The 20945-nt window shown below is 39.9% G+C and overlaps 2 protein-coding genes and 1 pseudogene across 2 annotated transcripts; 2 read left to right on the top strand and 1 right to left on the bottom strand.

Annotated features, from left to right (window-relative positions):
• The first annotated feature begins 1206 nt into the window (after positions 1-1206).
• Positions 1207-4171, top strand: LOC103974315 (ABC transporter G family member 1). Its single transcript, XM_009389111.3, has 8 exons — positions 1207-1765; positions 1867-1946; positions 2033-2497; positions 2576-2662; positions 2738-2866; positions 2964-3155; positions 3244-3330; positions 3409-4171. The coding sequence occupies exons 1-8, from the start codon at positions 1318-1320 to the stop codon at positions 4048-4050; spliced, it is 2130 nt and encodes a 709-aa protein (XP_009387386.2). The 5' UTR covers positions 1207-1317; the 3' UTR covers positions 4051-4171.
• A 4168-nt stretch (positions 4172-8339) lies between these two features.
• On the top strand, positions 8340-11477 carry LOC135612684 (ABC transporter G family member 1-like). Its single transcript, XM_065109263.1, has 8 exons — positions 8340-8860; positions 8958-9037; positions 9124-9588; positions 9706-9792; positions 9877-10005; positions 10091-10282; positions 10366-10452; positions 10570-11477. Exons 1-8 carry the CDS (start codon positions 8413-8415, stop codon positions 11242-11244), a joined length of 2163 nt encoding a protein of 720 aa, XP_064965335.1. The 5' UTR covers positions 8340-8412; the 3' UTR covers positions 11245-11477.
• A 1218-nt stretch (positions 11478-12695) lies between these two features.
• LOC135611562 (phospho-2-dehydro-3-deoxyheptonate aldolase 2, chloroplastic-like) lies at positions 12696-15593 on the bottom strand (annotated as a pseudogene).
• Between the last annotated feature and the right edge of the window lie 5352 nt (positions 15594-20945).

Here is a 20945-nt window from a genome sequence, read left to right as displayed (position 1 = left end):
TCATGCATGTAGATTAGCTTCATTGGCTAGAAAAAGAACAATAAACAACATAATTATTAATCAAAAGTGTGTCCAAGCCAAGCGTGACGTATGTATGGCATATAAAGAAAAAAAGTCAATATCTATCTTATATCAAGGAAGAAAGTCAACAATCAAGCATTCTTTTCTATTGGTATCTAATCAACCGAAGAAGGAGATTAACACTCGCACGTTACCTGCGTAATAATTCTGCTGAATTCAATTCACTGAGAACTCATCTGCCCTACCAAATTACCCTATAATTCATACCTCACTTTGTTTTCGTGGACCAAATTTTTCATGAGCCAACAATTTCTTCTTGATGTGAGACGTGTTGGAATCCAAGTCCTCCAAATACTTTTGAGAATCCCACTTGTCACGCCACCTACCTTCCTTAATTTGATTTAGTTTGACGTAATTTTCTCGTGTCTTAGATCTGAAGTGAGTTGCAAGTTTAGTCATAGTAGGTGGAAATCAAGTCTCAGAAAAATCCAAATCGTTGTCATATTCAATTTGATGAAAGTGATTCAACAAGTACAAAATGTCCAGCAGAGTTGGTGTGATCCGTACCTACTCAAATGAGAACAAGGCCTGCAACAAAGCTCCACGATGTCTATGCTGTTGTTGCATGTTTAGTCATACAAAATTTACGAAATCCACGTATAAGATAAGGAATAATATCATATGAATATGTTATAATAGAGTTGAGCTACGTGTATCGTCCAAGATGTGGATGAAGTGGGTGTAGTCAATCGCAGTCGGCGGACGGGGTCGTATGCAGCCGCGGGCCACGTCGACCACTCCACGAGACGCCTATTTGTTTGTGCTCGAGTCCGGGGACTTATTAACCTGCCTCGCGGCGCGACTCATCTCACGGCTGGCCTTTCGATCCGCATCTTCTCCATAGAGAAGACTTAAGTCACGACCGGTATGCGGCGTGCCTCCTGTCTTTTTGCGTGGGTTCGTGGCGACGAACAAGGATACGCATCCGTGCTGACTTGGGATCGTGGTGCGGACGTGGAAGGTTTACCGGCCGAAGGGAATTCAGCGCTGGCAGAGAAGTCAACGAAAGGAGGGAACGGAACCGGAAACGTAATTTGGATCACGTGGAATCCAGCGCTCGCGTGGAAGTCAAAGAAACGACGCAACGGGGCAATTGCCGCCACAGTCCAACGTGTTAGTCCGGTTTCCGATGCCGTCCTGCTTCTGCGACAACGCACTCCGCTGCTCTTTATATGGCTTCAATCCCCTGTGGATATCGCCATGCGATATCTCTGGACTGCCAACTAAGAAGGCCTCATGGCTTCCCCGTCGAGTGTGCCGAGATGGACTCCGAGTCCGAGCCCGAGCCGGCCGCTCCGCCCGCGAGCCACGGCGGCGGTTGGCGACGACATCGGGATGCATGGCGTCATCAGCCCCAGGGCCGTCGGTGCGGCTATCTTCCCGTTCGGTGATGTTCTCACTTCCCCACCTCCGCTGAACGGAGGTCCTCGTCGCGACGACGAGCACGGAGCGGAGGAGGTAGGAAATGGAGACCTCGCCGGTCGTAAGGTCGCCGGCAATTCTGGAAGCAACCAGCAAGGCGTTTTCCTCACCTGGGAGGATCTCTGGGTCTCGGCGATGGACCGCAAAGGTGGGCGCGTCTCCATCCTCTCTGCCGTCACCGGCTACGCTCGGCCTGGCGAGGTCTTGGCTATTATGGGACCTTCCGGTTGTGGCAAATCCACACTTCTTGATGCATTAGCAGGTCATCACGCTCGATATCTTCTTCAGTTTCCTATAGGATTTATTCGTAGATATGTTGTGAATATTTGTATCTGACACGTACATATGGGGATCAATGATCAGGAAGACTGGGATCTGCTGTGAGTCAGAAAGGAGACATACTGATCAATGGCCAAAGGCAGAAGCTCGCCTTTGGGGCCTCGGTGTGTACAAAGAGTTCATCCTCAAAGTCTTCGATTAGATTCAGTTCTTGGAGTAGTTTAGTACTGAACAGCTGTTCTTCTCTCAGGCTTATGTAACTCAAGATGATGTTCTCATGACAACGCTGACGGTGAGGGAGGTCGTGTACTACTCAGCGCAGCTGCAGCTGCCGGATTCCATGTCGAGGTCGGAGAAGAGAGAGAGGGCCGAGGCCACGATACGGGAGATGGGGCTGGAAAGAGCCATGGACACCAGAATCGGAGGGTGGGCTTCCAAGGGCATCAGTGGCGGGCAGAAGCGGAGGGTGAGCATCTGCATCGAGCTGTTGACGCGGCCTCAGCTGCTGTTCCTCGACGAGCCCACGAGCGGGCTCGACAGCGCCGCGTCCTACCACGTCATGGACCGCATCACCAGGCTGGCTCGTCTGGAAGGGATGACCGTCGTGGCGGCCATTCATCAGCCCAGCAGCGAGGTGTTCGAGCTCTTCCATGGCCTTTGCCTCCTGGCTTATGGCAGGACTGTCTTCTTTGGCCCAGCTTCAATGACTAATGAGGTAGATCTTTTAGTCTCGGTTATCTATCAGTAACAAGCTTGAGACTTGCCCTTGCTAACTTGAACATTTTGGCTCCAGTTCTTTGCTTCGAATGGCTTCCCCTGTCCTTCTCTAAGAAATCCTTCCGACCACTATCTCAGGACCATCAACAAAGATTTTGAACAGGTCAGTAACATTTTGTTTCTCATTGTTTCATATTTCATTTCTCACCGTAATCAAGAGAGAAAACTTTTGTTTCAGGATATCGAAGAAGATCTCGAGTCCAAGCCAAGAAGCACGTCTGAAGCAATTGACATCCTCGTAAAGTCCTACAGGTCTTCAGCTACTTCGCAGCAAGTAGCACAGCAAATAGCAGAGATACGTGACATGGTAATTTAGATTGTTGTATTACCATTTACTGCACATTACTTTTGTTTACTGTAGCTTTGCGAAGCATATGAATTCAACCAGTAACTTGTGTGTGAAGGGAGGAGATGTGGTGAAGAAGAGGAACCAAGCAAGCTTCATGACTCAGTCGCTTGTCCTCACAGGAAGATCCTTTGTGAACATGTACAGGGACTTGGGCTACTACTGGTTGAGATTTGCCATCTACATCGCCCTTTGCCTCTGTGTGGGCACAATTTACCATGATGTTGGCCACAGTTTTGGATCAATTCAGGTATGCCAACTGAGCTCCAAAGGTATTCATTTAGGATGTTTCAGTTCTCCAACTCTTTTGTGACCTTCTAAACTCTGGTTCTTCTCAGGCAAGAGGTTCCATGCTCATGTTCACAGCTGCATTCCTAACTTTCATGGCTATTGGAGGCTTCCCTTCTTTTGTAGAGGATATGAAGGTTAGTATTCTTCTTCCACCAATTACTACTTTTCTTCCACTTGAGCAAAGCTAACAGCTTCATGTTCTTCCAACACAGATCTTTGGAAGAGAAAGACTAAATGGACACTATGGTGTGACCGCATTCACAATTGCCAACACCCTCTCTGCCACTCCATACTTGGCTCTCATCTCTGTGATACCAGGGGCCATTGCCTACTACCTGGTTGGCCTTCAGAGGTCAATTGACCACTTCATCTACTTTGCCCTTGTGTTGTTCATGTGCATGATGCTTGTTGAGGGGCTGATGATGATTGTAGCCAGCATCGTCCCAGACTTCCTCATGGGCATCATCACTGGAGCAGGGATCCAAGGAGTGATGATGCTAAATGGAGGCTTCTTTAGGTTGCCCAATGACTTGCCCAAGCCAGTGTGGCGGTACCCAATGTACTACATTGCATTCCACAAGTATGCCAACCAAGGATTCTACAAGAATGAGTTCCTGGGGTTGATCTTTCCCAATAACCAAGCTGGGGGGCCTCCCACCATCACTGGGGATGAGATCTTGAGGGAGACATGGCAAGTTGAGATGGGCTACTCCAAGTGGATCGATCTTGCCATCTTGTTTGGGATGGTCATACTCTACAGGCTCATGTTCCTGGGAATTGTGAAGACTGTGGAGAAGTTGAAGCCCATCTTCAAGTCTCTAATGGCCAGAGTTCCTCAGAAGTCCCTATCATAACTCAATGATGGAGAAAACATTTCTTCATTGGTGTGTAATTTCATTGCATGATTGGTGTGCAGTGTTTATTGCACAATTTATTTTTATGCAGAGCAAATATCTACAGTATCCAAGTTGTCATAACAAATAATTAATCTATGAAAGAGGAGGTCTAAAATGCTAAGGGGATTATATTTAAACTCATAAAAAATATGATGAAATAAAAAAGTGTTGTATGATAACACTTAACCTAAAGAAAGTCTCTTCTAAATCAACTAAAGAGTTTTGGATCACTTAGATCAAAGATAAAATCAAATCATTAGCACAAATGTGATGATCCATATCCGTGTGACTTTCACATATATATATATATATATATATATATATATATATATATATATATATATATATATATATATATATATATATATATATATATATATATATATATATATATATATATATATATATATATATATATATATATATATATATATATATATATATATATATATATATATATAGGTCATTCATTCATGATAGATGGATCCGATTAAATTCATTTCTCTATTTTATAGTTCCTTCACTCCAATCGCAAGTAAGATGATGACACGAGAGCTCGCTCCAATATATCTAGGTCTTCGGCGAAGACTTCATCCCATCTCACATCATAAACTCAACATGTGAGATTCGATAGAGGCATCATCCCACCTTACATCATGAACTTAACATATGCAATTATTGCCCGAGATTACTTGATAATCTTCATTCGACACTCAAGCCAAAGGATACTCCGTTTTATCAAAATAAATATCTTAAACTCGAAATTAGAAAAGAAAAAAGAATCAATGATGGGGTGAGGAAGAGGAATCAGTTTGACCTGATCCAACCCAATCGACACTCCTGTCTAAAGCCTGTTAATTAACCTTGCTGAAGGAGGGAATCAAATGAAGAGAAGGAGAAACGTGGATCAAAATGAGAGATTTGATTTTTTTTTTTTCCTGTTTACATATCCAATTGAAGATTTTAGAAAAAGAAGATGCAATAATCATTGGAAATTTTCTACATGTCATTCCTTGGATGAGCAGTTCTATTGTTTGCTTCGTTCCACACCATCTTCAGATCTGTCACCGTTGTGTTGTTCCCAATCTGATCTTGATTAACAACGTAAAACTTGACGAAAATATGTTTCTTTATATCGAGTTTATAAAAGAATTGTTTCAGGAAGAAATTGAAACGAGTGACTTATTCAAAATATTTGTTCTTATAGACGAAAGAAGGCATGATGAAAAGGTCAAACGCCATACCTTTTATTCCACAAACTAATAAGACCTCAAGAATTATGTTTGGCAAGACTTTAAAGTCAACATTCCAGGATATATTTTCTTGTTTAGAATGAGACATGCAAGACTAAGAACATTCCATGAGACCTCAAAAAAGTTGATGGATGACCCGACTATGGTTTAGACTTTAGAGTTTGTCATTGCAGTCTTATTTTATGGCTTCCATCGCTATGCCAAACCTTTGAGATATGAAATTTGAGAGGTAAACTTTTACCCAACCTGCCTGACAGCTCTGATCAATTGAATTCTTATTATCTGGTGTCACAATCAATTTTAATACACCAAGGAGGAAGTAATGAGTTCTTGATGATTTCAGAGACATTGAAATGAAGTCCACCAAATACTTTTGAGGAATTAATTTAATCAGATCCTGCAGTCTTATCATCTGTCACTTCGTCTGCAAACCTTTCGATCATTCTAGAGGAAATGGGTATTCCAAGTTACTGGGATACGATCAACTCAAAGAAAACTACTAATCTATTGCAATGAGAATAGGCGATTCCAAAAGACTTTGCCTTTCGCTATATATCTTGTCGAACAAGACTAAGCAACAAGTAACATTTTCCTTGGTGTTATGTGTTAAGTAAGCCAACAAAATGGTGAAGATCCTAAGCTTAAGCTACTAGATTTTGGGTTTAATTTAAATATTTATTATTTATTTTTTTGAAATTATTCTCTTAGTTTATTTTTAATCTATATTCAGATATTTTTCTAAGCTCATCTTCACTTAAATCTCTCTTTTTTTATTCAATTATCGTTTTTTTACTTTTTTTTTCTTCAAGCTTAAGTTATTAGATTGTGGGTTGAATTGGTGTTTGACTTCATACATATTAATTTGACTAGTTTGAATATCTACATACTATTCTTTCAATCATTTTTATAATCTCTCCTCATCTTTCAATCATTTTTATAATCTCTCCTCAGATATGAATATTTTTGAACATTCTTCTCTTATTTATACGTGGCTCAATTGTCTTCCCCTTATTTATAAGGATAGGTGGTGATATCAACTTTATTCGTAACCATAACTTAGTTAGTAGTATGGGTAACTTTGTTTGTATCATAAGTTTAACTCTTTGATGTAGCTAATTTTATTTACACCATAAATCATAATATATATATATATATATTCATATTCATGTGTGTAAGATGAAGAGAGATATCTTAATAGGATAGTCTCGTATCGATGATTAAAAAGATAATATTATGTATATTAGGTTTGGCTTATAATCTAAAAGCTTAAACTTTTATATTGATTAGTGTTTGACTTGATATATATTCATCATGACTTGGACTAGTTATTATAAAATTACTAATATGATACTCTAGATGACAAAAAATTTGATCTAAATAAGTCAAAAATTAAAAAAAATTGAAAAAAAAAAAAAGATTGAGTTCTAGTCTGGCTGACTGAAAATAAGTCATACTACTATCAGTATAAGTAGATACAAATGAATGAGTTGCTTTATACGAAAATATGTAAAGTTAAAGTTTAAACTCTGAGGAGTAAAAGGAAAGATCCTAAACCTCACATATTAATAAAAAAATATATTAAAAATATTTATGTGTATGACATGAAAAGATATTCTAAGAGGATAATCTTATAATTATGATTAAAAAATAATATTATATATTAGATTTAGTCTATAATTTAAAATTTTAAACTTTTAGCTTAAATCGATATATATTACAAAAGTTTTTGACAGAGAGGAAGACATGATTTTTTGTCGGTCTAAGGACAGAAGTTGGTTTAGAGAGTAATGAAGATATTATATATGTATAGCGACAGAGAGAGAGAGAGAGAGTGTGTGTGTTTTGTGGCCTCCTAAACCTCATAAATTCCCAACCACATCAGTCAGCCTTCCAAGTCAAGGTCGTGATAAGGAATTGAAGGGCATTCAAGTCTTAGCAGGCGCGACGATTGCAGCTCGATCCACTGAAGCAGGAACAGGCCATTCCGACGTAACGAGTCGCGAGATTTGAACGACAGCGTTGGACTATATATGTACAGTGAGTTTAAGTAGCCATTGAATGCCGTGGCTGACGAAGCCAGCTGCGGGTCAAACCAGCCACCGTCACGAGTTCCCCTCGCCGTCGGTCGCCACGAAGCGTCCGAAGACGACGATGTGAAGCATTTGAGGAGAGGCGACTGAGGTCATCACTGACGATGGCTAGCGTGTGGGGTCGGGGGCGGCGAGCGTTCCGAGGAACGTCGTGGTTGCCACCTTTCAAGCCAGTCGCCTCAGCCGGCGGCGGCAGCACCCAGTCAAGGTAAACGTTTGTTCCTTAATCTTGCATTTAAATCCATCGGTTGCTTCTCCATCCCCAAGTCGTTGCGACGACGACATGTCAAGCAGCAGCAACAGCACATCTGGTTAGAACGGGCAATAATACTACCACAAGTAAAGTAAAAGGGGGATATGTTAAAAATGAAACGAAGAAGAAGATGTTTGTGTTTGATATGGTGCTCTCTATTTATACATTAAGGAAGAAAAGGATTTAATTTCTCTCACTTCTCAGCCGAGCACATCTGGTTTTAGTTCAGTTCAGATTCGTTAAATCGTTGACTCAGTTCAATTTCCAGTTCGATTATGATTCGAACTGAACTATCATTTACTACTCATTGGCTAAGCTAACCTCGATGATTCTAGAATCGATAGTTTTGATTCCAAAATCGACAATTCTAATTTTGAAATTAGTAATTTTATATCTATCAAATTTAAAATTAGAACTAAATAGTTTCAATTCTTAATTTTAATTTTAACTTTTTATTTATTTTTTTTTTCTAAAATATTTCATTAGTTAATTAGTGTTTTATTAAACTATTAAAGGGACAGATCCATCATCCAAGAGACTATGACATCTGCCACCACATTCCACCACTTTTTTCCAAGTAGGAACGGTGTTACTCGCCACGCCACCCTACTGTCGTGTTACTCGCCACCCTACGTTGTACCCATGCAGACTCCACGTCTATTTATTGGCCTCGGTTCTCCGGTCTCGTCACAGGCAGCTCCTCACGCCAAATCCACAAGCTTCCATGGCTTCCCCATCGAGTGTGCCGAGATGGACTCCGAGTCCGAGCCCGAGCCGGCCGCTCCGCCTTCGAGCCACGGCGGCGGTTGGCGACGACATCGAGATGCATGGCATCGACTCCCCTGGCGACGATGAGGCGTCCTTCCCGTTCGGTTATGTTCCCACTACCCCGCCGCCGCTGAGCCCAAGTCCTCGTCAGGATGACCAACTCGCGACGGAGGAGGTAGGCGGTGAAAGGCGCGGTGGCGCCCGTAAGGTCGGCGGTAACGGGAGAAGGGAGCAGCAAGGCGTTTTCCTCACCTGGGAGGATCTCTGGGTCTCGGCGCCCGACCGCAAAGGTGGGCGCGTCTCCATACTCTCTGCCATCACTGGCTGCGCTCGGCCTGGCGAGGTGTTGTCCATTATGGGACCCTCTGGTTGTGGCAAATCTACACTTCTTGATGCATTAGCAGGTCATCACACTCGATACCTTCTTCAGTTTCCTATAGGATCTATTTGTAGATGTGAATATTTGTATCTGATACTTTCATATGCGGGCTAAATGATCAGGAAGGCTGGGATCTGGTGTGAGTCAGAAAGGAGACATCCTGATCAATGGCCAAAGGCAGAAGCTCGCCTTTGGGTCCTCGGTATGTACAAAGAGTTCCTCCTCAAAGTCTTCGATTAGATTCAGTTCTTGGAGTAGTTGAGTACTCAACAGCTGTTCTTCTCTCAGGCTTATGTAACTCAAGATGATGTACTCATGACAACGCTGACGGTGAGGGAGGCCGTGTACTACTCAGCGCAGCTGCAGCTGCCGGATTCCATGTCGAGGTCGGAGAAGAGAGAGAGGGCCGAGGCCACGATACGGGAGATGGGGCTGGAAGGAACCATGAACACCAGAATCGGAGGGTGGGCTTCCAAGGGCATCAGTGGCGGGCAGAAGCGGAGGGTGAGCATCTGCATCGAGCTGTTGACGCGACCTCAGCTGCTGTTCCTCGACGAGCCCACCAGCGGTCTCGACAGCGCCGCGTCCTACCACGTCATGGACCGCATCACCAGGCTGGCTCGACGGGAAGGGATGACCGTCGTGGCGGCCATTCACCAGCCCAGCAGCGAGGTGTTCGAGCTCTTCCACGGCCTTTGCCTCCTGGCTTATGGCAGGACAGTATTCTTTGGCGCTGCGTCCATGGCTAATGAGGTAGACCTTCCAGTCTTCAGTAATTCTACAGTCAACTATCAAGGAAAAATTATTTGGCAATCCAAAGAAGGACGAGGTCATGTTCTAACCAGTGTTGTTACTCTGCCTCTGCTCCAGTTCTTTGCTTCGAATGGATTCCCCTGTCCTCCTCTAAGAAATCCTTCCGACCACTATCTCAGGACCATCAACAAAGACTTTGACAAGGTCAGTGTCATTCATTTCTTTCATTCTGATGAAGCGAGAACAAGTTATATATAAACGTTGCACTGGTGACCCGGTCACCGACAGGATATCGAAGAAGATTACCAGTCCAATCCAAGAAGCACTGCAGAAGCAATCGAGATCCTCGTAAAGTCTTACAGATCCTCAGTTAGCTCACAGCAAGTAACAACGCAAATAGCAGATATCCGCGGCATGGTAATCGCAGCAAGTAACATCATCTTTGTTCATGGTAGCTTTCCCACAGCATGTGAATTCACCATCCCTTGACTTGTGTATGAAGGGAGGAGCTCTGGTAAAGAAGAGGAACCCGGCAAGCTTCATAACTCAGTCGCTTGTCCTCACGAGAAGATCCTTCGTGAACATGTACAGGGACTTGGGCTACTACTGGTTGAGATTTGCCATCTACATCGCCCTTTGCCTCTGTGTGGGCACCATTTTTCATGATGTTGGCCACGGTTATGGTTCGATTCAGGTATCCAGATCGATGACCATGATGTTTTGGTATATTCGTACCCAAACCTCTTTTATAATCATCTCGATTCTGATTGTTGTCAGGCAAGAGGATCCATGCTCATGTTCATAGCTTCTTTCCTAACTTTCATGGCAATTGGAGGCTTCCCTTCGTTTGTAGAGGACATGAAGGTTAGTTTGAGTTCTTACTAGCAAAAATTTATGAGCCAAAATCGTCCATCTTGTTCGAATGAACATGTAGTACAAACAAGCTAGAACAGTGCTAATGGTTTGACGTGTCGAATCCAGATATTTGGAAGAGAAAGATTAAATGGACATTATGGAGTGTCTGCATTCACGATCGCCAACACACTCTCTGCAACTCCATACTTGGCTCTCGTCTCTGTGGTACCAGGAGCCATTGCCTACTACTTGGTTGGACTTCAGAAGTCGATCGACCACTTCGTCTACTTCTCTCTAGTGCTGTTCATGTGCATGATGCTTGTGGAGGGGTTGATGATGATCGTAGCCAGCATCGTCCCAGACTTCCTCATGGGCATCATCACTGGAGCAGGGATCCAAGGAGTGATGATGCTAAATGGAGGCTTCTTTAGGTTGCCCAATGACTTACCCAAGCCAGTGTGGAGGTACCCAATGTACTACATTGCATTCCACAAGTATGCCAACCAAGGATTCTACAAGAATGAGTTCCTGGGGTTGATCTTTCCCAATAACCAAGCTGGGGGGCCTCCCACCATCACTGGGGATGAGATCTTGAGGGAGACATGGCAAGTTGAGATGGGCCACTCCAAGTGGGTCGATCTTGCCATCTTGTTTGGGATGGTCATACTCTACAGGCTCATGTTCCTGGGAATTGTGAAGACTGTGGAGAAGTTGAAGCCCATCTTCAAGTCTCTAATGGTCAAAGCTCCTGAGAAATCCAAGCATGTCATGGAACAGTCGTCCTTTGAAACCATGGCTTAACTATGATGAGCATTCCATGGCTTCACTATGATTATATATATATATATATATATATATATATATATATATATATATATACATGCAATAGTTTGGTCCATTGTAGTAGTGTTATGTCTCTTTCACATGTCATGATGGGGAAGATACATATCTTCATGGTTGCGTATCTTCCATTTGGTCTTTTGCAGTGCTATTATATCTCTTTCGTAACTCATGATACGGAAATTATATCTTCATCAGTGTGTGTTAATTATTTGGTGTTCTACAGCACTGTTGTCTATTTCATACCTCATGAAATCCATCATGTGGCCTTTTGCAGTGCTGTTGTAGCTCTTTCAGGCTTCGTCATGGGCAAAATTGTTATCAAATATAGAACACATCTCAAAACTAAAAAATCTATATCAAATATAATAATTTAAAATCTCTAGATTTCTAGGTCTCCCTTTGGATCTATCTTTTTTTTTTTTCAATTATATGTCTAAAGTGTTATATAAACATCTATTTGTAGAAGAAGAATAAACTCAATAATTTTACTATAATTATGATAGATATTTATATCTTGAGTAAGAGTTATAAATCAAAATTATATCTAATCACAAAATTTGATCTAATATTCTAACATGCTCTCCTACATTGAACTCTAAAAAAAATATTATGGAAAGCCTTGAAGGTTGATATAATTTCCTTTGATATCGTTAATTTCTTCTAGAATCTTTAAATTTTGAGTCATGCAATTTATATTAGTTATTCATATGCTCGATCTCTCTTATTTGTCTTGATCAATTATAAAATTCTAATTTGTTTGAAATTAATCTTATTAGATTTCTTAAGCCAAAGTTCAAAAATAAAATCAATCCGATCAGCATAATCATCTATATGGATATCTAACTTCTTTATTATCTAATCCAACAAAATCATCTATCTCAATAAAATCAATACTATTCACATCACAGTTTGAATTTTGTTTTTATCTCAATATCTTCAATTTTATCTTCAAACATTCATAAATGTCTTTTAAGATCATTCAAGTTTCTCCTATTGTGTTAGCTCCAAGATCTATAAAATAATATTTTCGTCTAGTATTTATTGTTAAACTTCAATGCTCTTTTATCATTCAACCTTCATTTTGTTTTGTTCTTCACAGAGTTGCTATAGAAACCCCCCACCCACACCCCCCCACAATCCCTCGACTGCTGCGGCCATTCCTGTCCACATTTCATCAGCGAGCATATCTGCTTTATAAGAAAGGATGACTCATGAGAATTTTCCCCCTTTTTTTTTATTTGCATAACACCACAACAAGCTATGAAATTTTGTTTTCTACTTTGATTCCTCTTATTCTCATACGAAGAACAAAGAATTTTGCCTCAGCTACATAATTTGGTAGCTTTACATCAAAAATCATGCGAGGACACATCCAGAAGAAAGAATAATTCTCTAAAACCATTCCGACATCATAGCACCCTAACTCTTCTTCGAACACCTCCCGGGTGGCTTCCTTCTTGCTCATGGACGTCAAAGAAGGCCCGGCCCTCAGCCTAAGGAATTCGCAATACTATAATTACTGCTAATGGAAGCTCTAAAATTTCCAGCCACATCCCTGCCACTATCTAAGAAGTGTGCAACCATAAGCTATGATGTTGAAAGCGTCACCAGGCCATCATTAATCCAGCATTGTAGATTATGAGGAATAATGTTGATAACATTATTCTTAATGTTATCAACATTAGGAATAATGTTATTATGAGCCATAATGTTATCCATAGTAGATAGAAATGTTGAAAATGTCATCAAGCTCTCGTTATATCATGAGTTAAAAGACAGTACCTTTAGGCAATAAAGGTACTGTAAAGACAGTACTTTTTGGTAATAAAGAATTCACTTAATATTATACCTTAATCTCCTTTTATGAATTTATTAAAGATATATATTTATTTATGACAAAATGTATAGGTCAATGTTTTGATGTATAGATTATTTATGAAACATTCATAACTAAAACTAAAAATAAAAAAATTATATATTATCCCCTATAATTAGTTATCTTTAGTATTTCGATCCCTATACTTTTAAAAGTTACATTGATATTTCTATACTAACGAAAGTGAAACATTTAATCTCGTTTCTCCTCACTTTGTTGACGAAAATATCATATGTGTCCAGCAATAAATCAAAATAAGACAAAGTGAGCATGTCAATGATAAATCTTATAGTATTTTTGTTAGTAGATTCAATAGCATAAGAAAAAATAAAATTAAATATTTTCTTTTTATGAATATAATTTTTAAAATATAAAAAAAAATAAGATATTAAAGTTAACAAATTACATGACATAATATCTAATTAGCCTAAAAGCTAAACATGCGAACATACCAGAATTGAGTCGAAAGGTTGAGTCTTGAGACCACATGGGGGGGGCCTTTATGGTATTCCCGTGCATGGGGTCACTGACCCAGGTTACAATTTGCTCAGCTCCCCTAACTGCTCGGATCAAATGGGGGCAGCTTCACCCGCATGTTCTCTGCCCCCATCGTCGTTATCACCGTGATCCTCCCCGGCTTGTTCTGAGGGTTCAGTTTATCAATCAACTTGCGAGCTCCTTGGGGTCATCTTGTCACTTACCTACATCATCCACCAAGTATCCAATTAGATTTGCAAAATGTTCACTGAAGGAGCTAGAGGAGATGCGACAGTGAATAAATCTCTCAATTAGGAGGAGTTCGACATCTTCATCACTATTGATTTTAAGCTTCACTAGCACTATCATGTTCCAGGTTTCGCAAAATAGCTTTGAGCGTGAACTAATTAGTATTTAACTGGAGATCATTCTACCGCAGTGAAGAATAACATCACCTTGATGCCAAGAGGGTTGGCAACGCTCGAAGAAACTCGACATGAGCACCGTCAAGTTGGCGAGTCCGCTCTCCGACCCAGAGGAAGTGGGCCGAACAATCATAATGGAGGCCGGAAGTGCAGAACTCAGTGGTTGTCATGATGGCATTCATGGGAGGTCCAGAACTCAGTGGTTGTCATGATGGGATGGTCCATCGTAAGCCCGGCTGCAGCCATGAACCCCAGGGCCTCGTCCACCCGGTGGGCCAGTTCCTGATACCTGTCAGCGGCATAAAAACAAACATCACTGTGACTTCAGTCAGAAGACCTTACAAGGACCTTTTTATTCCCCAAATAACACAGGTTAAAGTCGAGATGTTTGTTCACGGCGAATGCGAGACGACCGCCATAGATTGATGAGACAGGGACTGACGGTCGCCTACCTGTCTCCCTGCTCACTGTACTCGGTGAAGTCGAGGTTCCACTGCGTGACGCGCTGCATGGCGGAGTACCCACCGTTGGCGAACGCGCGGAGGAGGTTCAGCCGCCTGGCAATAGGCCCGGATCATCCTCTGCGGATCCGGAATCCTCGACTTCTCGTCGAACGCGTCGCCATTGATGTTGTCCCTTCTGTAGCTCGGCAGCTTCAACCCGTTCTTCTCCTCGAACGGCTCCGACCTCGGCTTTGAAAACTGCCCCGCCATCCTCCCCACCTGTAAATCTCCAGATCGAGAACATTAACACAAACTCCAGAACCGGTGAGATCGCAAGCGATGTGAATGCTAGGGTTTTATGTCGATCGAATTTCACCTTGATGACGGGCATCTGGCCGCAGAACAAGAGGGCGACGCTCATCTGGAGGAGGATCCGGAAGGTGTCCCGGATGTTAATGAAGTTGAACTCCTTGAAGCTCTCGGCGCAGTCGCTCCCCTGGAGAAGGAACGCCTTGCCGAGGGCCGCATCCGCGAGGCGCTCGTCTAGGTTGCGGGCCTCACCGGCAAACACAATCGGCGGGAATTTCTTTTCGTGTGGAGCACCGACTCCGGCTCCACCATGGTCGGGTACTCCGGCAGCTGGAGCGCCTTCTTGGCCTTCCAGCTATGCACCGACCACCTCCGCAGCTTCTCCTCCAACGCCGGCTCCTTAGTTTTCACCTTGGAGGGCTCCGCGGCATTCACGACTGATATGGGACAGGGGGAAGCCTTCCTCCGGCCGGCGTGGACGAGGGACGGCAGGTAAGCCTGGGAGGAGCCGGGGAAGGCGCAGCCGGAGACGGAGGAGGAGGAAGAGGAGAAAAGCAGGGGCTGGTGGCGGGGGAGGAGGGAAGTGCCACTGGCGAGGGCCATTCTCGAACTCTTCTCCGTCCTTTTTCGGAGTAACAACGACGATGATGAGGCGTGAAAGGAAATGCTAGAGAGAGAGAGAGAGAGAGAGAGAGGCGTCTGTAGTAAGAGAAGTCCCTCCTAAGGAGGTAGGAGGGCGAGGGAGGTGTTTATTTATAGAACCGAGAGGGCGCGGTGGCTGGTGGCGGGAGAGAGGTGGGCGAGGAGGGTGTCGTTGAGGAGATATAGGAGGCGCAGTCTCGGAAGTAAAAGTACTGTTGAACCAAAAAAATGCTTTCCGCATGTTAATTTCTTACCCAATTCGCGTACCTACCTACGACTGGGAAAATGGTCCCACCGATTGAGTGGTTGGAATGATAACCCATCGGCGGGTAGGAAAAGTAAGTTCTGTTGAGGTGTTTTGCATTTTCGTATTTGGAATACCTCTCCGATGACCTGCCTTGTGATTCGTCAGCACATCAGGTCCCACCTTGCACGTTCCGAAGTACATCGTACACGGGTACTACGTCGAAGAGTGAGAAGGTACTCGATGAATGTTGAGGTATTACTCATGTTGTATTACGTTTGATGTATGTCGTCATAAGGCGCAATGAATACGAGTGCAATCACTTGATTCGGATCAATTATGTGGTTGATCAGAAGCCACGTGGATGCCTCTGGCAGTACCGCCTACCACTACTATTACGTTTTGTTTTTCCTTATATTATATTCATGCTTAATTGATGAATTATAGTGTTCTTTTATTATTTTTCTAAGAATTTATTCTTTTTTATTGTTATGACGAGGAGGACTACATTAAATACAATCAATCATTCACTACCATCTTGAGAAAATATTAAAGAATGATTACATCAAATTCAATTATTTTCTACCATTTTCAGGGAATACCAAGAAGGATTTACATCTATCCAGATTTTTATACAGCATTTTATCGGAAAAAGTTCACATTATTAGTTTTTATCTTTTCTTATTTGGACAAAAGTACCCTTAGACTTTTACTAAAATAATTTGATGTTTATGTTATTTAAAAAATTCTTATTTTTGATAAATAATTATTATATTTTTAAAATATAAAAATTAATTTTATGATTCTATAGATGATTAATATTATTTTTTATTTTTTTTATAATTAAAGACCTAACCATAAATTATAGGGATCACGACTCCTCGTCCTCGCATAAATTCATGCAATGAGTCAACGACAACATCACATTAAGATTTGATATTCGATCATCTACTTTATTTTATCGTTTATTTACAATATCATTCTAACTTTTATCATATTGTATGAGTATCACAAATTATATTGGGTAATTTTTTCAAAAATATTTTTTATTTTTCTCAAAAGGTGAGTATGTTTTTATTTTTCTCAAATAGTATCTTTTATTTCATATAATACCCAAAATACCCATGTATTAGTCTCAATATATAACTCCTGTCATTCGTGGAGTTGTCTCATGGACCAATCCATTAGGTGCTTTGGGTAAGTGGAGTAAATCTCTTTATTCTAATAAGATTTTTCTAATTGTACGAGGAAATCTCTCAATTCTGTTGAGGAAAATTCTTCCTCTTAATCTATATAAATAGGGAGAGAATAGCTTCAATGTAAAACAACTTCTTTAATAATTCTTCTTGTCTTCTATTGGGCCTGTTTTGGTGCGGCTCTGCTCGCCCTGAGTAGTGGATCCCTCTCCAACCCCTGCCTGCTCCTTCCCTCTTCTCCTCCATGCAGCCTTCTTCATCAGCGTTGCCTGCACCGACCCCAGGCTCGGGTTGTCCGCCGCCATAGCATCATCTTCATCAGGCAGTGATCTGCATCAATCGCAGCCCGCTGCCTAGTTGTCAATTATCTATCCTCAGCTCTTGCTAAGAGCTAATCGCTGTAGATTTCTCTACCAAATTGCTGCAGATTCCTCCTGTTGTAACTTCCTCCTCTACTGTAGCATCATTGCAGCTTCCTCCTCTATTGTAGCTACCTTCTCTACTGCACCTATGCTGCAGTTTTCTCCTCTAATGTAGCATCGCTGCAGCTACCTCCTCTACTGTAGCTTCCTCCTCTACTATAGCATTACTATAGCATCGTTGTAGCTTCCTCCTCTACTATAGCATCACTACAGCATCGTTGTAGCTTTCTCCTCTGTTATAGCATCTCTACAGCTACCTCCTTTACTGCAGTATCGCTGTAGCTTCCTCCTCTACTGCAACCACCTCCTCTACTACACTTCTGCTGCAACTACATCCTCTACTGTAGCTTCCTCCTCTGTTGTAGCATTACTGCAGCTTTCTCCTCTACTACAGCTTTCACAGCAACCACAACCGTAACAGTCATAGCTGCCGTTGTCGTAGCCCCAACAGTAGCATCGATATGCTCTTGCCCTACTCACGAAGTCTCTCGCTCGTAAACGGTTTGCTTTGCATCGATCCAAGATTGGTATCCTTGATAGGAGCACCATCTTGCGAGGGCATGATAGCAGATAAGATTTTCCTAACTATATGAGTAAATCTCATTACTCTAATAAGATTTTTCTAATTGTATGAGAAAATCTTTTACTCTGTTGAATGAAATCCTCCCTCTTAATCTGTATAAATAGAGGGAGAATAGCTTCAATGTAAAACAGTTTTTTCAATAATTCTTCTTGTATTCTATTCTTTCCAACAATTGAGTGTGCAAGTGAATGTTATAGTGTTTTAGTCATTACAATAAAAATATATACTTAAAAATATTATAAATGATATAAGTTAACTCAACCCCAATCAAATCATCTTCAAACCTAAAAATTTGATATCATAATAGTCTACGAGCAACTTTAACTAAAAAGATAATATTTTTTACACCTCAACAAAAATATTATAATGTTATTAGAAAACACTATAAATAAATCAAATGAAATCAAAACACATTACAAACTATTTGATATTTCATATTAAGATTTAAATAACTATTTATAATAATTTAGAAATAATATCACCTAAATAAAGATAAAAAATAATCTATCATAATGTTTTGGCCACCGTAATAAAAATACTATAAAACTTACTTGAAAATGATATGAATGATTGAAATGGACTCCTAACCTCAACTAAACAAACTACAAATATAAGAATATAGTGTCGTAATGTTTAACGAGCAATAACGACTAAAGTAGCACAATATGATATTATTTATAGTAATTTTTAATAACTTTATAGTGTTTTTAGTACCTCAATAAAAACACTATGATGCTATTAAAAAAATACTATAAATGAGTTAAATAAAAATATTATAATAATTCATGCCCCTGATCCACAAGTGTCTTCAAAACTAATAGAAAAAAAATATTATTGGGATTGGTGAGGGATACTTCCAATATTATATTAGCGTATCATTTGAAAAGAAAAAAGAAAACACAACACCTTTTGAAAAAAAAAAAATCACCCAATTGTATGATATGTGAAGTCCTTAAGCCCATTAGCAATCACTTGTAGTTCTATTATTTTTTGTTAAAGATTTTTTTTTCCATTATGATTTTCACAGCCAATAATTTCTTATATCGAATATAATAAACAAATAATCATTTTGAAAGTCTTTTATTAATTACTTTTTAGGTCGTGGTATCACACTTTTATTCGTATACCTTAATAAAATACCAGTAATATATTTACTCACTAATAATTTATATAGAAGAAGATATACAATAGCGAGTATTCACAACAATATAAAGTTTTATTTACTATAATCATCTCTCGATATATCTCATTTTTCTATATATCTTTCATGGTATAACCATATCTCAAAGTGTGTGTGTATTTAACACCACATAAGAGTTATTTATTTTTCCGATAATATGAAGTTTGAAATCGATTTAAATACAAAAAAAAACTATCTGATTATAACTTATTAAACGCATGGCTGAGGATCACATTACAAGAACAAAAATAAAATTCGATCAATTATTTGTAATATCTCCAGGATTTGGTGTAAAATAAAGTCAACTAGGAAAAGAAACACAAAGAAAAGATGCATGTAATTTCAAGAATGAAAGTGATCTTGTTCTTTGGTGGAAACAAAGACAAGCTCTTGCATCCTTCTCATGTGATTCTTCTAAACATCATTTGGAAATGTGAAGCTCATGAAAGCTACATAATTGGAGTTCATTTCAAACCAACTACCCATCAACCTCTATAATGATAAATTGATAGGTAATCGTGTCATGTGTTTGGGCCAATTGAGATGTCATCTCATGTTTGTTGGTGCATATCTGTATTTGTCCACAATAATTGCACTAAGCTACTCTTGAGAGCCACCGATAACCATTTTGTGAAGAATTATATCGATTATCTTCAAAAGAGTTCAATGTTGTAAGTATTTATGTTTCTCCATTACAATTATTATTTGTGTTCATAAGAATATGGTGGGAAATGCTGATAATACTAAAATATAAATCCATGTCGTGTTTTTTTAAATAATAATAATTTATTTAGTGAAATAGAAACATCTTTCTCATCGCATCATCATCGATCAAAGATTGAAGGAGTACCGAACCCGCTAGCCAATTAACTTTAAGATTACCTTTTCTTTATATGTGTGTGTATATATATATATATATATATAATACTCAAAATCATTCATGGAGGAGGAACTTGCTTGCAAAATGTGTCAACCAAGGTTACCACTGATATAGTGTATAGTCAACATTGAATGCCCCCAAGTTTCAAGATAACAAGATAATAAATTTTAAGTTCAAACTCTATCAAATTTAAGGAAAATGATTCATATCTTAAGATAATTATGAAAATCCAAAACCATCAAAGTATAATGCATCATGAATTTAATGTCTTATAATTTATGATTCATTTTTAGTAAATTACGACTCACTAATTATATGATTAAGAGATGCACTGTATTAGAGATCTATGAAAGTGGGAGGAAGGAAGATTGATGCAACATTCTAATTTTTAAAATCTTATCTAACTCTTATAATTTTGAGCTACTAACTCGTAATTATCATTTTACAAAAAGAGAGAGTTCTCTTTTGTTCTCCTATATGGCACTTTCTTTTTTAATCTTTTTTTTTTCTTTCACCTTATTTCACATTATTTGGTATCGGAGTTTTGCTATGCTCTTATAGTACTTCCTTCTTATGGCAACTAGAAGGGATAGACGGTGACATGATGAAAGAATGATGCAACCAGATAAAGATGTAAGGGATGTAGAAATTGAAACACTATGGAAATAAATTAAAAAGCTAACTATGTATTTTGAATATTAAGAAACCCATGAATCTAAAGGCTCTAAGTTATAGTTATACAAGTGATAGATTCAAATCCATTTCCATCCAAAGAAGTTGTAGGTGACTCATCCATGAAGAGATTGTTTTATATAAATAATAATATTAAGATTGACTTGTCGGAGTTCCATAGTCGACTTCAACATGAAGAGTTTCTTGATTAGCTTAATACCATTGAGAAAATATTTGAGTGGACCAAAAGCTAATGGAATCATGAAAAATATATCCAAACTAACTCCTATCAACCATGGAGGATGATCTA

This window comes from Musa acuminata, chromosome BXJ2-5 (assembly GCF_036884655.1).
Source record: "Musa acuminata AAA Group cultivar baxijiao chromosome BXJ2-5, Cavendish_Baxijiao_AAA, whole genome shotgun sequence".
Taxonomy (NCBI): Eukaryota; Viridiplantae; Streptophyta; class Magnoliopsida; order Zingiberales; family Musaceae; genus Musa; species Musa acuminata.
The sequence above is the reverse complement of the archived record's forward strand: the minus strand, read 5'-3'. Positions and strand labels throughout refer to the sequence as shown.

Bases quoted from the DNA above. Each gene is read 5' to 3' on its own strand.
- LOC103974315 (XM_009389111.3), top strand. From the start codon at position 1,318: ATGGCTTCCCCGTCGAGTGTGCCGAGATGGACTCCGAGTCCGAGCCCG. The intron at 1,947-2,032 runs GTGTGTACAAAG...TTCTTCTCTCAG, and splicing joins AGCTCGCCTTTGGGGCCTCG to GCTTATGTAACTCAAGATGA. The intron at 3,156-3,243 runs GTATGCCAACTG...GGTTCTTCTCAG, and splicing joins ACAGTTTTGGATCAATTCAG to GCAAGAGGTTCCATGCTCAT.
- LOC135612684 (XM_065109263.1), top strand. From the start codon at position 8,413: ATGGCTTCCCCATCGAGTGTGCCGAGATGGACTCCGAGTCCGAGCCCG. The intron at 9,038-9,123 runs GTATGTACAAAG...TTCTTCTCTCAG, and splicing joins AGCTCGCCTTTGGGTCCTCG to GCTTATGTAACTCAAGATGA. The intron at 10,453-10,569 runs GTTAGTTTGAGT...TGTCGAATCCAG, and splicing joins CGTTTGTAGAGGACATGAAG to ATATTTGGAAGAGAAAGATT.